The sequence below is a fragment of the Rhinoraja longicauda genome, chromosome 33, assembly GCF_053455715.1.
Source record: "Rhinoraja longicauda isolate Sanriku21f chromosome 33, sRhiLon1.1, whole genome shotgun sequence".
NCBI lineage: Eukaryota > Metazoa > Chordata > Chondrichthyes > Rajiformes > Arhynchobatidae > Rhinoraja > Rhinoraja longicauda.
The window spans coordinates 14,480,036-14,497,481 of record NC_135985.1 but is presented as its reverse complement, the minus strand read 5'-3'; the positions used below and the strand labels follow the sequence as shown (position 1 = coordinate 14,497,481).

General features: G+C 43.4%; 1 protein-coding gene across 2 annotated transcripts in view; it reads right to left on the bottom strand.

Annotated features, from left to right (window-relative positions):
- Positions 1–2,616: 2,616 nt before the first annotated feature.
- LOC144609012 (AP-3 complex subunit sigma-2) overlaps positions 2,617–17,446 on the bottom strand; it is a 48,476-nt gene continuing 33,646 nt past the window's right edge. The window contains exons 5-6 of one of the 2 annotated variants that reach the window (XM_078427326.1): positions 10,413–10,520; positions 2,617–9,263 (exon numbers count right to left, since the gene is read on the bottom strand). In XM_078427326.1, coding sequence (XP_078283452.1) covers positions 9,156–9,263; positions 10,413–10,520 — 216 coding nt within the window. In that variant the 3' untranslated portion in view covers positions 2,617–9,155. The remainder of the gene's footprint in view (positions 9,264–10,412; positions 10,521–17,446) is intronic. The other variant, XM_078427327.1, reaches the window with a different exon arrangement.

The following is a 17,446-nucleotide window of genomic DNA, read 5'->3' as shown; positions in this document are numbered from 1 at the left end:
GACTTCTCTAACTTCAAATAGCCCTTGCTTTCCCTCTATATCCCCTCCCCTTCCCAGTTCTCCCACCAGTCTTTCCATCTCCAACTACATTCTATCTTTGTCCTGCCCACTCCCCTGACATCAGTCTGAAGAAGGGTCTCGACCCGAAACGTCACCCATTCCTTCTCTCCAGAGATGCTGCCTGCATGTCCCGCTGAGTCGCTCCAGCATTTTATGTCTACCATGGGGAATAAAGAAATGGCAGTGGAGTTGAATAACTTTTTTGCATCAGTCTTCACAGTGGAAGACACCAGCAACGTGCCTGAAATTCAAGAGTCAGCGGGTGGAAGTTAGTGGATTGGCTATTACTAGGGAGAAGGTGATTGGGAAGCTGAAAGGGCTGAAGGTGGATGTCAACTGGACCAGATTGACGGAACCTTAGGGTTCTGAAAGATGTGGCTTTAGAGATTGTGGAGGCACTGACAGTGATATTTGAAGAATTACTAGAGTCCCAGATGATTGGAAAATTACTAATATTACCCCGCTGCACAAGAAGGGAGAAAAGCAGAATAGTGGGAACTATAGGCAGGTTAGTCTGACTTTGGTGGTTGGTAAGATTTTAGAGTCCATTATAAAGGATGAGGTTACAGAGTACTTAGAAGTTCACGATAAAATAGACCGATGTCAGCATGGCTTTGTGAAGGGGAGGTCTTGCCAGACAAATTTGCTGGAATTCGTTGAAGAAGTAAATAGCAGGACAAAGGAGAGTCAGTAGATGTTGTTTACTTAGATTTGCAGAAGCCTTTGATAAGATACCACATGTGAGGCTGCTAAGGAAGATGCGAGACTACAGTATCAAAGGGCAGATACTAGCAAGGATAGCAGGTTGATTGGATGGCAAAGACAAAGAGTGGCAATAAAGAGGCTTTTTCTGGTTGGCTGACAGTGACTAGCGGAGCAGCTACTCTTCACGTTGTATATTAATGATTTGGACGAGGGGATTGAAGGCTTTGTGGCCAAGTTTGTGGATGATATGACAATAGATGGAGGGGCAGGTATTATCGAGAATGCAGGGACTCTGAGGAAAGACTTGGACAGGTTGGGAGAGTGGGCAGAGAAGTGGCAGATGGAATTTAGTGTTACAAAGTGTGGAGTCATGCATTTTGGTAAAAGGCGTAGACTATTTCCTAAATGGGGAGATAATCCAGAAATTGGAGGTGCAAAGGGACTTGGGAATGTTGGAACAGGATTGCCAAAAAATTAATCTGCATGTCCAATCAGTAGTAAAGAAAGCAAACTCAATGCTATCATTTATTTCAAGAGGGCTTGTGTACAAAAACAGGGGTGTAATGCCATGGCTCTATAAGGCGCTGGCAGGGCCACATTTAGAATACTGTAACCAATTTTGGGCACCATATCCGAGGAAGGATGTGCTGGCTCTGGAGAGGATCTAGAAGAGGTTAACAAGAATGATCCCAGGAATGAGTAGGCTAACCTATGATGAGCATTTGTCAGCACTGGGCCTGTACTTGCTGGAGTTTAGAAGGATGAGGGGGGGGGGGGGGGGTGGGCCTCATTGAAACATACAGAATGGTGAAAGGCTTGGATAGAGTGAATGTGGAGAGGATGTTTCCACTAGTGGGAGAGTCTACGACTGGAGGTCAAAGTATCAGATGTTATTTTAAGAAGGAGATGAGGAGAAATGTCTTTAGTCAGAGGGTGCTGAATCTGCGGAATTCTTTGCCACAGAATGCTGTGGAGGCCAAGTCAGTGGATATTTTTAAGGCAGAGATAGATTCTCGATTAGTCCAGGTGTCTGAGGTCATGGGGAGGCAGGGGAATTGGGGATCGGAGGGAGAGATAGATCAGCCATGATTGAATGGCGGACTAGACTTGATGGGCCGATTGGCCTAATTCTACTCCTATCGCTTATGACACTTATTGGACATGATGGGCCGGGGGGGGGGGGGGCTGCTTCTGTGCTGCACATGAAAGAGATAAAAAGTGTAATACATTTACACTGGAAGGGAAACTGCCAAAAACGAACATTGGCATGTTATGTTATTGAGCAAACGGATAGTAGATGGAATAAAATATGAGGTTATGCTTTTTGGCAGCAAGAATATAAAAGCAGAGGATGTTTTAATGATGAGAAATTACACAAGGTAAACATACAAGTTCAGCAAGCAAGTGGCTCATACACTGGACTTCACTGGAGACTGGTGAGCAGAAGGTATTGTTGCTGATGTTGGACAGGGCTGTGTGGAGAACATGATGCATGACCGTCCTGCTCCCCTGGTCCTACCTCATTCCCCACCCCCAATCCGCCATGGACCAAAAATATGTCTTGAACCTAAATATTTATTTCTGAATGTTTATTGTAATAGATAACTTGTCGGGGCAGCTGGACCAGATAAAGTCAGGGATCTGACACATTCTTAGACATCCAGTGGTCTTTGTCAACATCCTGGAAACGTGGTGAACGTCTTTTTCAAGCCCAGATTCACTGTAGTTTTAATGTGATATTACTAAACTAAGAAACTGTCTCACTGGTGTACCTAACCAAGGGAAGCATAAATGTCAGAATAATTGTGGTACAATTCATCCTTCTAACTCTTTTCAATTAAAGAATATTCAGTGAGTAGAATCCAGGCCAAATCAACAATCTGCTTTGCAACAAAATGCTTGAAGTAAATTTAAAAGGAAAACTGGAATACATATTCATCGAGTCATTAATGAACGCCATGAAACATTTTATATTACTACAAGCTTGAAAAATGCTTTTAAAATGAACAAGACACTTTGTGTGCAGTTGGATTTCCATAGTTCAGGCACAGGTAACCCAGGGGGTCCCTGCACTGTGAGGAAACATTGGAATCAATAACAAAGGATATGAGAACATCTTGAAAAGGATCTGAACATCGGAAGGGTCTAGACCTGAAACGTCACGCATTCCTTCTCTCGAGATGCTGCCTGTGTAGCTGAATTACTCCAGCTTTTTGTGTTTATCTTGAAAAGAATGATTCGTTCGAGCCGACTCACCTTGGGTTAATGAAAGGAAGATCGTGTTCTACTGGTCTGCTGGAGTTTTCTGTGGATGCGACCAGTGGAATAGAAAAGGGAAAATTAGTTGCTGGGGTGGATTTTCATTTCTATAAGGTTGTCAAGATGGTCTCATACTGAAGGTTGCTGATTAAGGATATGACACAAGGATTTATGGAAATACATCAATGTGGATGTGTGCTGGTTTATGTAGTGAAACTACCCAAAGTGGAGGAGAATTGGGATGGGATTGAGAATTGGGCATCCTTTTATAGAGAGCACATGGATTCTGAGGAACCAGTGGCTACTCTCCGAGCAAGCCATCCTCCCGCCCGGACCAACAGCATGCCCGGCCCCATCCACGGGAGGGTCTGCGGGTCCCACACCAGCCTCAGCAGTCACCTCAGAACCCATGGGCCCCAAATGCAAGAAAGTCTTCCTCCAGATAAGATTTGCAAAATGCAGAACATTTTAACCAGAATTCCTGGGTTTGATGTGGCAAAATTCCAGCTAATGATAAGCACAGTTGCCTGCAGCCCCACAGCAATTGACAAATCCATCCGCTGATCACTCAATCGTTCCTTCATATGACAGGCCGTACATAAATTGGCTGTTCATAAGCTGGGCGAGCTATATTGTCATTGTCGATGGAATATCATCTTCGATTTGCTGGATATCATGATCCTTCTTGTTAAAAATGTCACCGTTCTGTACTTGGGTCCAGTACATAACAGAGAAATGAGAAATCAGCAAATGGATAGTTCCAGACATCATGGTCAAGGCAATAGTAGCCAAGGTATTTATAGCGTGTGACCAAGGATGGATGGTTTGAGATCTATAAGCAGTTCCAGGAACATGGATGATTAGAGCAGAGAGGGTTTAAAACGGGGCAGTTTTAACATTCAGGTGTTGTTTAACCAACAGCCAATCTTGTTCAGCTAGCACAGGGAGGAGGGATAGTGATCAGCCTCTGTAAAGAGAAATTAATCGCAGCGTGCCAGCCTTGGTGTCACAGCCGAATCTCTAACTGAGCAGCCCCATCTTTTATATTCTGAATATATTAAACTTGTCAGTATTAATTTTTGATGATCAAATCAGATTTTCTGACTTTGCTAGTTTACAAACTGTGAAATAGCAAAACCAGTCTGATCCCAGTGCCTCGTTGACTACAATTACAGGTCATACATTACTGGGCACGGCCTTCAATACAATGCACAATTTGACATATTCAAACACTGTGATTCTATCTGCTTGTTTAGTCAATGATTAGTCATTGGCACAATGCAGACATGCCCAACTCCCCTATTAATGGCAACACATAAGACTTTCTGTACAATGAATGCCACTTTCACATTGAAATAATTTCAAACACAGAATGGGGAAGGCTTGCTTCTTTATTGCACCTTTTAATACATTGATTGCTCAGCAACTTGTATATAGGATTCCACAGACAGCAACAAATGTCCTCAGGCAGGGTGGGGTGGGGTGCCCTGGAAAGGGATCCACACAAGTTGTTTAACCAAATCCACAGTGCACCACATTGTATCCCTCTTGTGATCATACCTTCCCTTGCCAACAATTGGCCTACAAGGGCACCACCCTGCCCGAGGTCATTTGTTGCTGGCCCTGATTTGTCCTGGTCTTTCTCTGCCTCCAGCTCTTCCCCTTCTGCACCCCCCTACTTTCAGTCTGAAGAAAGGTCTCGACCCAAAATGTCACCCATCTTTTTTCTCCAGAGATGCTGCCTGACCTGCTGGGTTACTCCAGCACTTTTCTGTCTATCTTGGTATAAATCAGCATCTGCAGTTATTTGTTTCTACAATGTTATTTAACGTTGGTTTTGGGATTAACATTGGTCTTGGGAGTCAGGGCAATGAACTTTTATACCCACTTTACCAATGGAAACTTCATGTTTAACATTATGCCAGAACAAGAGAGCACACGCCATACACATAGCGGACTGACTGACCACTCAGAGTTGCCTTTTTTTAAAGAATTAAACTACTGATTAATCTAAGTATTTAACTTCAGCCATTGCAAACTTGATTGTAACCAGGATCTTCCAACAGGATGTATTAGTCACTAACTGCACTACATTATTCAAGCTGTCACATGACTGAAAACTTGCCTCGTGATTCTTTATAATTTTTGGCATTTGCAATTTTTTTTTAATGCTTCAACAATCTGTCCAATCTTTATGTGTAATGTAATTACTTATATGAGGCTTGAAGAAATTTAAGGGTTAGTAATTTCAGTTTGGACTGTTGGTGTGGAAACATTAGCCTTTAAACAGGGAAGGAACAACTCAGAAATCATGCTGGTGTCAGGAGAAGGGACCTTGTATGGGCTGAGAGGCATAATGTTCACAGGGAGAAGGCAAGTGTGATTCAACAAAATGCAGGTGGATGGACCAAGGATGCTAAAAAGACACGGAGTGAGGTGAATGGACTGAAGTGATGCAGGGAGCAGAGCAGGTGCCAGCATTCTTTCCCTCGACCTTGAGCATCATTTCCAACCACACCACAGCAAGTACTCGTAAAGGTAGTTTTAAAGACATGCTGAGATTCCGCCTACACCCTTCCAAACCACAGAGCTCAGAATAATGTTCAAATCCTCTCTAATCCTACACTCATTTATTTAAATTGCTCAACAAGGAATATAGTCTGAGATGCATGTTTACTGTTGACAGCACAATCTTTGTCTCTGAAGCAGCAAGAGTTCAGAAGGTGCATGGACAAAGCTAGGGAGTGAAAAACCTGAAACACTCTGAAGATTAAGTGAGGGTTTGGGGCAGTGAGGGTTTGGGGCAGGGGAATTCAGGTGGACTGGGGAGATTAAAACACAAAGAACCAAGATATCATCATCCTGGTGAAAAATAAAAGTTTGAGCTGGAAAAGCATTTCTGACAGCACCATCAAGAAGTCTGTGTACAGCACAGATGTTCACCCACAACAGAGCAGGCCTCAGCACAGAGCAGGCCTCAGCACAGAGCAGGCCTCAGCACAGAGCAGGCCTCAGCACAGAGCAGGCCTCAGCAGAGCAGGCCTCTCAGCACAGAGCAGGCCTCTCAGCACAGAGCAGGCCTCTCAGCACAGAGTAGGCCTCTCAGCACAGAGCAGGCCTCTCAGCACAGAGCAGGCCTCAGCACAGAGCAGGCCTCAGCACAGAGCAGGCCTCAGCACAGAGCAGGCCTCAGCACAGAGCAGGCCTCAGCACAGAGCAGGCCTCAGCACAGAGCAGGCCTCAGCACAGAGCAGGCCTCAGCACAGAGCAGGCCTCAGCACAGAGCAGGCCTCAGCACAACCAGGGTGTGCTGGTGATAAAACTCTGCAACTACCTCCCATCTCTGCCCTCAAGTTTCTCCAGTTAGCCTGTCCTTGCACTTGTGATTCCTCTCCTCTTGACACGAGGCCAAGGTTGAGCTGATAAACCCCATCTGTGCATCAAACCTCCACATCAGAATAGAAATCAGATCATTAAAGCATCCGTTCCAAATGGACAAGGAAAGTGTCCAGCAGGAGACCCAGGAACACCTTCAGCCCATGCAGCCCGCAGCAACAACTCCAGGGTTATTGAGGATATTCAGAACACCACACTTTATAGGGAATGGGTTTTCAGAATCAAAGTTAAGACACATTGCTATAAACATCTCCAGTCCATTCCCATCCTGGAACTGAATATTGAGGAGACTGAGAATTTCCAACAACATTCATATGTGGAAGAAAATATAAATAGGGCACAGGAAAATAATTTAATTTGCAGACTACTGCATTTCTTGGAAGTGAGCTCATGCAAGGCCACAGAAAAATGAGTTAATCCACTGCTTGTAACCTCCCTTTCTTTTCAGGCAGTCACAGTGTTTAGATCAACTAATCCTCTATATCCAGCACCGTTTGGATAGTAGAGCTAGTTAATAGTTAGTTATAAGTTATCTGGGCCAGAGCACTGGATTAATCAGTGCCGCAGATAAACATTTGATGCAATAAACCTGAAAACGCTGTAGATGTTCAGACGGTTAGGAGGTCAGAGGGAAAAGGGGTCAATACTTCAGCTTGAGGATCCTTCACAGAATGTGTTATGAAGGCTTTATGGTCTTTAATAAACTTAAAATGCAATTTAATGTTTAACATAGTAAGGCAATGATTTGGGTGCAATGGAGGCTGCACAGTTAATGTAATCAGTCAGTGGACACAAGAGATGTGACTGGCTCCGGACACCAGGGAACAGATCTTTTCGTTGTTCCAAGTGTAGTGCATCATTTCGCATGGAACTTGGCTTTGGACAGCAAGGCAACACATGCACTTCCCTTTCTGCTCACAACAGTGTCAATCTCAGTGTCAATCTTAGTATCATGACGGACATTTCATTATGTTCATTGGTCTTTCTGCCAAAGTAGGAAGGGAAGGTTGCCTGCAACTGGACAGAAGGTGATGTCTGTTTATTCTTGGCTTCAGATGGCATATATTCTGGTAAAATTAATGTTTTGATAGATTGAAGATAATTAAAAAGGTATCAGGTAAGTGATGGTCAGCCAGTAATGATTAAAAATATTTTAGTGGAACTGAGATATTCAATGGCTTTGATGGTTTTATGAAAGATTCTGCCACTTGCTGAGGCAAATACCCTCAACTTTTGGCAAAAGGGATTTAAAGCAACAACCCTTGAGTGTAATCTAAATACTTTAAATAATTTAGCTATGGGGGGGGGGGCAAAGAAAAGTGGGAGGACATGCAGTCATTGTAATGATCCTTTGGCTTTGTCAGTAAGAGGTTTATCATTAAGGTTTTGGACAGGATGGGGTTTGTCCTCCATTTCATCAACCTTGTCTTTGACATGGATTCAAGGTGAAGGGGAAAAGATTTAACAGGAATCTGAGCAGTAACGTTTTCACACAAAGGTTGGTGGGTGTATGGAATAAGGTGAGGCTGGGACTATCCCATTGTTTAAGAAACAGTTAGACGGGTACATGGATAAGACAGGTTTGGAGGGATATGGCAGGCAAGTGGGACTAGTGTAGCTGGGACATTGTTGGCCGGTGTGGGCGAGTTGGGCCAAAGGGCCTGTTTCCACATTGTTTCACTCTATGACTCTTCATGACTTGCAGTCAAGCCCTACCACGTTTATTGAGAATAGCAAGGCTAAAACTGGACCCCATCTGTCGTGAGTGGGATTTAGTATCATGACGGACATTTCATTATGTTCATTGGATAAAATTGGGTGCAGTTCTAATTTAAGAATGGACAACATATATTGTACTGCGTTGGCCTTTGCTGGTGACATTGCACTTGTGCGTGATTCTCACAAGGCACGTCAAAAAATCTCAAGAACGTGGAAAAATTCTGTGATAAGACAGGTCTCAAAATTAACATCAATGAAATGCTGGGTTTTTCCATGGCTCATAAGAACAAAACTATATATTTTTAATATCGTTGAAGTGGGTTTTAAAATGTATTAGTGCTTGTACTTTCAACCACTACTTAAGTGCCAGGATCAGTCCATGGATAGGCTGTTCCAAGGATTCATGAGTAATAAACTCAAGGAAGCAGCTAACAACCTCTCCAGAACAAGACTTAAGCCGACCCAAAATTGGAGATTTGTGAGATCTATTCTACCCTTTCATCTTTATTTCACACGCTTTGAATAAGGTGTTACAGAACATATTAACTAGGTTAGAAGAGATTATAATGTTAAAGAATATTTGCACCTCCCTAATTGTATAAATAATTAGATTTAATACTTCAGGAAGAGGGACGGTAAATTAGGTGAGAAAACAAATGTGTTTGAAGCTGAAGGAGGAGAGAACAAAGGGAATGTTTTGACAGTGTAGAGACCGAGGTTGTTTAGGTGAGACAATGACAGGTCATCGACCTAAAAATTAACTGTGCTTCTCTCTCCATAGATCCTGCCTGACCTGCCGAGTATCTCCAGCATTTTCAGATATATCCCACATACAATATGACTGATACAGGTGCTCAACACAAATAGTTCGCTTCTGTACCTCTAATTTTAGATCTGTTATAGGATGAGGATTCTGGACCAAACACAATCAAATCTTCTCGTGCTATAAAGAAGTGCTGGTCATGTTGTATCTGGGGAGTGCAGTGAACGAAAAGATAACTTAATGCAATGTCCTTTTATACAAACGGGGATAGATTGGAAACTTTGATGTTGCGTGGGATCTCTGGGAGATTGATGTTCTTGACAGCAGAGACTGCGCGGGCCGGAGCTGCAGAGAACCCAGCCTAGAATGGCAATAGAAAGATTAGTCACTAATGTCACATAGACAAACACCAAAATATCCAGAATACCGCTGTTGCAAAGAACTTAATCACTTTATAAGCTTGTTCAAAAGGGCATTGGCAAAAGCAAATGTGAGGTTCTTCCACAAAAACTGGAGGAAGAAAACTAGGAGAGGGCAGTGAGAAGGAGATAGGTAGTGGGAGGAAGTGAGGATATTCTGTAGCGTTAAATATGTACTTAAATTTACAATTTAGTTTTGTATAAAAATGTAAAACACTCAGCAATTCAGTTAGCATTTGATGAATGGCCCGCCACTTATTTTGAGATAGTGATCGCTGGTTTGACTTTTCACCCTACCTGTATCCACCCTGTCGAGCCCTTTATGGGCTGTGTGGTTCATTTCATTGGACCTTTTGTCTTCCATTAACTACTTAATTGGCCACCTGCATTCACAACCAGATGTAGTTAGGCTGCAGGACCTCAATCTGATACACTGTGAGATTGCTCAGCTGTGTCTACTGTTTGCTGCTTTTGCAGCTTAGCTCGCATGTATCCTGTGTTAAAGTTTCACTAGGCCAGCACCTTATTTTTAGCCAGGCGTGATGTTCCTCCTTGCAAGCCCTTCTATACACTTGAGTGAACAAGGGTTGAGCATCTGGCTTATTAGTAACAACAGTTTGAAGGATATGTTGGGCCATGAAGTTATAGATTAGGAGGCGAACATTTCACTTGTTTCAAAAGAATGGAATGGAATACATGGTTCAGATGCTCAGTGGTGGCACAGTGGTGAAGGTAAAAAACGAATTGAGGAATGTGAAATAAATGGCCTGTTAAAGTAACGGTGACCACAAAACAACCAATTGTTGTAAAATCTCTAAGTTTTCTTCCTTGGCTTTAGGAAGACCTTCTGTATCTTCTTAAATGTAACATTTATAACTCTTAAATGCCTTCTCAGTCAAGCCCCGCACATTAACACCAGGAACAATTTTTATTTATACCAAGCCAATTAACCTACAAACCTGTATGTCGCTACTACTATTATACCATCCAGTTTTCCCACAGTATGCCTTCTATCCACTGCTCTTGCAATAGAGTGAATATTGAACTCCCACACGCTCACATCATATACTTGCACAATGATAACTTCTTACCTCTGCCTTTTCCAGTTTACTTTGTGCCTCGACCTGTGACACGATCTCATTCATGTTGGTCTCCAACACCATTCCTCCCATTACAACTTCCTGCAGAATACAATGGACCTAAGCAAATATAACCAGATAAATCACTAATTAATAAGTGCCCTCGGAAATCTGATCTACTTCACAAATTCTGACAGGCTGGCAAATAAACACCAGCTTATTGACGATCAATCAGTGGCTGGCATCAGGAACTCGCTGCCAGTAGAGGTTGTAGAATCAGATACAATCACTACGTTTTCAGGGCATTTTGAAAGACATTTGAATAAGCAAGGCATGGAAGGAAAATATCCCATTTCTGTGTTGTGCAACTCTATGACCCTAATATAATCAAATCTTAAACATTCAGAATATCTTTTAACCAATGACACATAGGTTCAGATTTTAAAAATTCATTTTCAGGATCTGAACTTCGCTGAGAAGGCTAGTATTTACTGATGCAGGGTCACAATCCAATACATCGACCACCCCCTTGCCTCCTCAGATGCTGCTTGACCTGCTGAGTTCCTCCAGCAGTTTGTTATTCTGCTAGGATTTATTGCCAAAAGAATAACACTGGAATAATAACAGTTGTTTAGTAATAGCACTGGAAACACAAGACAAATCTTCGACCTGAAACCTTAGCTCTGTTTTAGTTTCCTCAGATGCTGTCTGTCCTGCTGAGTTCCTTCAGTAGGCTGTTTGCATTCTGTGCCCATCCCTCAATGAACGGCCTTTTTGAACTGCTGCAGCCCTTTTGCTGAAGGCGTTCCAGGATTTAGACACAGTGACAATGAAGGAACAGCGATGTATTCCAAAGTTCGGATGGTTAACACCTTGGACGGGAACCTGCAGATAGTGGTGTTTCCCTGCATCTTCTGCGCTTGTCCTCCTTGGGGGCAGATGTGGCAGGTTTGGCAGGTACTGTCAGAGTAGCCTTGGTGTGTAACCGCAGAGCAATTTGTAGACAGTGCACACCCCGGTCACAGGGCACTGGTGTTGGAGAGGTGAATGTTTAGGTTGGTGGATGGGGTGCAACAATTAAGCTACTTTATCGCGATGAAGTTGAGCCTTTGAAAGTTGTAGGCACTGGACACAACCAGGTAGTCACAGAGCCATGCAGCTCAGAAACATGCCCTCCAGACCACCTGGCCATGCCGATCATTGTATTATCTGTACTTGTCCCATTTACCTGCTTTGTCCCTTAACCTTCTATATCATGGTGATTCAAATATTTGTCTAGATGCTTCTTAAACATTGGAGTCTCTGCCTCTACCACCTCCAACCAACTTCTGGGTGAAAAATATTTCCCCCTGAGATCCCCATTAAACCTCCTACCTCTCCACTTAGGGTTTGGTTTAAGAGAGGAATTTACTACCTACCCTCCTATAATTTTCTATTCCTCTCTCTGGTCCTCTCTCAGCTCCTGGGAAAGCAAACCCAGCCTATCTAGCCTCTCCTTGGTAAGTGGAGAGCATCCCATTGCACTCTGGACGTGCCTTGGGACTGACTGGTGGGAGACAGTGGGTCACTCTGACCTACTCTCGCAGCCATGATATTTATGAGGCTGGTTTATTTGAATTGCTGTTCAACGATGACCTCTAGGATGGTGATAATACAGAACTCCAAATTAAACAATGAACAAATCAGTTCCCTTCCTTAACTGTATAAGTCTCTCCCTTCCCATCTTCTTCACAGGGCAAAGTGAATCAGCAAACTGGTTCAGCTTGGCTTCCTGGTCCACTCACTTCCATCCCTGAGCAAAGAACTACCAGAAACAGTGATGCATATGGACATTTTTGTCCACCACTATTACATGGCGAGAGATAAACAAAAGATTGCTTGTTAAACTTCTCTTTCCTAGCCTGTTGTGCAACTTTCAATGATTGATGCATGTGCATTTAAGATCTTACAGATGATACATACGTGTAGCATCTTTGGTTGTAAATCAGATAAGTACATTTCAATCGTGGAGAAGGAACACAAGGTTAAAGTTGAACCTTGACAACAGAATCTAACCCAATGAGCAGCAGGGTGCACAGATTGTTTAGTAATTGACCTGTTTATCAGCATTGAGCAGCAACGGTCAAGGAGCATATCAAGATATATACACAGAAGCCAAGGAGTGAAACCCTGAGAATGGGAGTGAATAAAGAACTGGTCAACATGAAAATGGGGAAGGCTCTCAATAATAAGTCACTGATTAGCAACACAAGAATTACTAAAATCTTCTCGACATTCCCAAATTTTAAGAGGATAAACTTTATGCTTGAGAATCGCGGTCAGACTGCGACCAGGAGGATGGAATTGCTGGGAGAGACAGTGGAGAGGCTTGCAGGTGAAGCTGAAGGCCGTAGAGCAGATGGAGGCCAGGAAAAGCTGACTGCATTAAAATCTGCCACGCCTCGATTACTGTGCAATATGTTAAATATTTAAAGTCACCAATAAGTTACAAAGAACAAAGACTGAAAACCAAAATGGGCCCTGAATATTTCCACATGAACATGGTCTTCAAAGCTCACCACCCAATCTGGGTGTTCCCCAGCTGAGCTGGGGATTCACTGAGCGAGCAACATTGCTTTCTCTGCGGCTACCAGAATAGTGGCAAGCACAGTAGCTAAAGCCCTTATCGTCATTCTGGCCAGCTACAGCTTGGACTGTGAAAATAGCACCAAACCTGGCAACACTTGCATATGGACTCTGTGAGCTGTTTCTATGCATTCTGTACTTAATTGGGGATTGTCCTTATGCATAGCAATAATCTTACTGATCTGCATGCAAAAAATAAATCTCACTGTACCTTGTACATGCGATAATAAAAAAAGAAAGTAAATCAGAATTCATCAGTCAGCAACTGCTCTGACAATCACGACTTATCATGCAGCAAACTGAGAACCTTTAACTTTATAAAGTTGAAGGAACTCTAAAAGACTGCTATTTCATGTTTACTGGATAACTATCAGAATTCATTAACTCTGCTAATAATTATTTTGGAGTGCAACCAAACTTATGTCGGCTGCCAATGTTCAGCCAGTCCTGTTAACTGGGACAGGCCCTTAAAACCTTCCACATCCCAAGGCAGCAGGAGAATTGTACTGAACCATATTCTGCAAGCTTGAGGCCTGGCATATCCCCAGTTCTACCATTGCCATCAAACCAGCGGATGAAACCTGGGTCAATGACGAGTGCAGGAGGGCATGCCAAGAGTAGCACAGGCATACCTCAGAATGAGGGATCCTGGTGAGGCTACAAGAAAGAACTACTTGCATGCCAAAGAACATCAACAGCATGCAACAGACATAGCCAACCAGCCTCACAATCAACAGATCAGATCTAAGCTCTGCAGTCCTGTCACATCCAGTTGTGAATAGGGTGAACAATTAAACAACTCATATTAGAGGAGCACGCTCCACAAACATCCCCATTCTCAGTGATGGGGACGCCCAGCACATCAGAACTGGAAACAGAAAACTGAAGCATGTGCATGAATTTTAAGCCAGAAATTCCGATGATCCATCTTGGCCTTCTCTCACAGGCCTCTGCACGACAGCCAAATTGATTCACTCCACGTGACAACAAGAAAAACGCTCAAGGCATTGGAACAGTAAAGGCCAGGAGGCCTGACAACGTTCCAGCAATAGTACTGAAAATATCTGCTCCAGAACTTGCCGCGTCCTTGGCCAAGCTGATCCAGTACAGCACAACATTGGCATCTATCATATCATATCATATATATACAGCGTGGAAACAGGCCTTTTCGGCCCACCAAGTCCGTGCCGCCCAGCGATCCCCGTACATTAACACTATCCTACACACACTAGGGACAATTTTTACATTTACCCAGCCAATTAACCTACATACCTGTACGTCTTTGGAGTGTGGGAGGAAACCGAAGATCTCGGAGAAAACCCACGCAGGTCACGGGGAGAACGTACAAACTCCTTACAGTGCAGCACCCGTAGTCAGGATCGAACCTGAGTCTCCGGCGCTGCATTCGCTGTAAAGCAGCAACTCTACCGTTGCGCTACCGTGCCGCCCTATCGACAATGTGGAAAATTGCCCAAGTAGGTCCAACTAATCTAACCCAGCCACTTACCACCCCATTAGTCTGTTCTCGGTCATTAGCAAAGTGAAGGCAGGGATAATTGAAGGGGCTGTGAAGCAGCACTTGCTTAGAAACAACCTGCTTATTTTGGTTGCACCAAAGTCACTCAACTGTTGACCACTACAGCCTTGGCCAAACATGGACAAAAGAGTGGAACTCTACCTATCCACCATTATTCGATCACCTGTACACTTGTTCTATGTTATCCCACTTTCACATCCTACACATTAGGGTAAAATTACAGAGCCCATTTAACCTACAACCTGCACGTCCTTGGAATGTGGGAGGAAACCGGAGCAACCAGAAAAAATCCATGTGGTCACAGGAAGAACATACAAACTCCGCACATACAGCACATAGTCAGCATTGAACCCAGGTCTCTGGCGTTGAGGCAGCGGCTCTACTGCTGCATCACTGTGCCTCCCCAAGAGCAATTATATGCTGCCTCAGCCTGTGAAGGCCACATCTTTTGAAGGAATATTTAAAAATTGAAGATAGACACAAATTGCTGGAGTAACTCAGCATGAGAGGCATCTCTGGAGAAAAGGATTAGGTGATGTTTCGGGTCGAGATCCTTCTTCAGATCCAGTACAAAGAAGGGCCCTGACCTGAAAAGTCACCTATTCCCTTTCTCCAGAGATGATGCCTGAGCCGCTGAGTTAGTCTAGCATTTTGTGTCTATCGTTGGTATAAAGCAGCATCTGCAGTTCCTTCCAGCACATTAAAAAATCTATATAATTTTGACTGATGCAGTCGAGATCTATTGCCATTCATATCAAAAACCATGATAAGGGCATAATTGGGAGTAAAGGTTTGTGAAGAATTGGTATGCAAATATAATTCTATATAATTAGCAATAAAAAAACATTTGCAATTGTAATGTGCTGCTTTCCACAATCACTTCTAAAATTTAAAAAAATGTCTGAACTAGATAGCTGACAAGAACATTTTGTGATTGCCTCCACGGAATATGAATCAGATAAATTTGTTGTTACTACATATGCAGTAATATTGCGAAAGTCTCAGTGGAACTCAGCTCAGTAGAAAAGATAAAAAGTACAAACACAGGTCATTCAGCCCCTCCATTTATACTTTACTCCTGCTCCTCTCGTCTTTCCACATCCAAATCTGTCTACCAGCGCCTGGATTCCGTGTAGGCTTCTCTAGCTTTCCATTACTAATTGCTTTTCATTTTAACTTTTCACTCTTTGGGAAAAGAAAGAAGTTTCATCAGAATTTCCTGCTGGATTTCTTGGGGAGGTGGTTACATTCTTCCCTTTGTGGAAACAACCTCTCCCAATCCATTTATCAAGAATTCATAATTTTAAAGATATGTATTAGGTTTTCATTTCTCAAGGGAATCAGAACGCTTTTTCAAATGTCCCCATGCATTTCCGGTATCGCCCTTGTACATTCCTCTGCACTCTCACGTGCCTATAAATCATTATAATGCAGCCACCATGATTGTATACAGTGCACCGTATGATATAACCATGGTACAATACAGATTTAACATTACTTTCCTACTTTTCCTCTGAGAAATATAACGTAGAGTTGGCTTGCTTTTTATTTAAATGACCATGAGAATTTGAGATACATTTCTATTTCAAAATTCTTTATCCCTCTAACCCACCTAGCCCCATTTACAAGTAATGTGATCTCTTCAGTCTTCCCACCAAAATGACTACCTCACATTTATGCGCTGATTAGAATTTACCAATTAGTTATCCATTCTTCAAGTATACGAATATCCTCCTGCAATTATCCCCAGTTCTAAATCCCCAGGTCAGAAGAAGGGTCTCGACCCGAAACGTCACCCATTCCTTCTCTCCAGAGATGCTGCCTGTCCCCCTAAGTTGCTCCAGCATTTTGTGTCTATCCTCCTGCAAGTTGTTCCAGACTCCTCAGTCATGACCATCTCTCAACCCATCTCTCAATTGGTAAAAATTGCCTTTTGATCTGTTCTCCACACCAGCCACTCACAGCACATTCCCAGCAACGACGGCTGATGCAACATCTGCCCTTTCACTACTCTTCTTCCCAACATCCAAGAACTAAAGCCTTTCCAAGTGCAACTATGATTTACTTCCACTCACTTTTAGTTTAGCGATACAGTGTGGAAACAGGTACTTCAGCCCGCAGTGTCAGCGCCGACCAGCAATCACCCGTGCACTAGTTCCATCCTATGTACTCGGGACAATTTTACAGATGCCAATTAACCTACACATCTTTGGAATGTGGGAGGAAACCGGAGCACCCGGAGAAAACCTCTACTGTCACAGGAAGAATGTACAAACTCCGTACCGACTTCTTCCAATCTAATGTACTGCACGGTGCTTATATTGTGGTCTCTTCCACACTGAAGACATCTAACAGGGACTGGATGAACACTCTGCCTGGCACCTCTGTTCAGTCTGCACAGGGGACCCTGAGCTGTTGCCTGCCACCTTAATTCTCCATCCCAGTCCCATTCTAACCCAATGGTCCGTGTCCTTCTGCACTTTTATAATAGCAGAATGTGAGCTGAGGAAAAGCATCCCATTTTTTCATCTGGGCACGTTGCAGCCTTCTGGTCTCAATACTCTGGACTCAATTCTACTACTTCAGATAATTTAGTATCTGGAGAAAAAAACAAAGTTGGAGGAATCCAGTGGATCGAGCACAATCTGTGGTGTGAGGGGAATTGTAAGAGGATTGGGAGTTGAAGGAGCTCTGGTTATGATGTGTAGGATGTGGGGGGAAACCCATGCGATCACAGGGAGAACATGCAAACTCCACACAGACAGCACTCGAGGTCAGGATCAAACCTGGGTCTGTGGCTCTGTGAGGCAGCTACACCACTGTGCTGTACTTGTTCCTGAGAGAGCCTTTGACTCCATCCCACAGGAGCTGCTTAGTGCAGCCG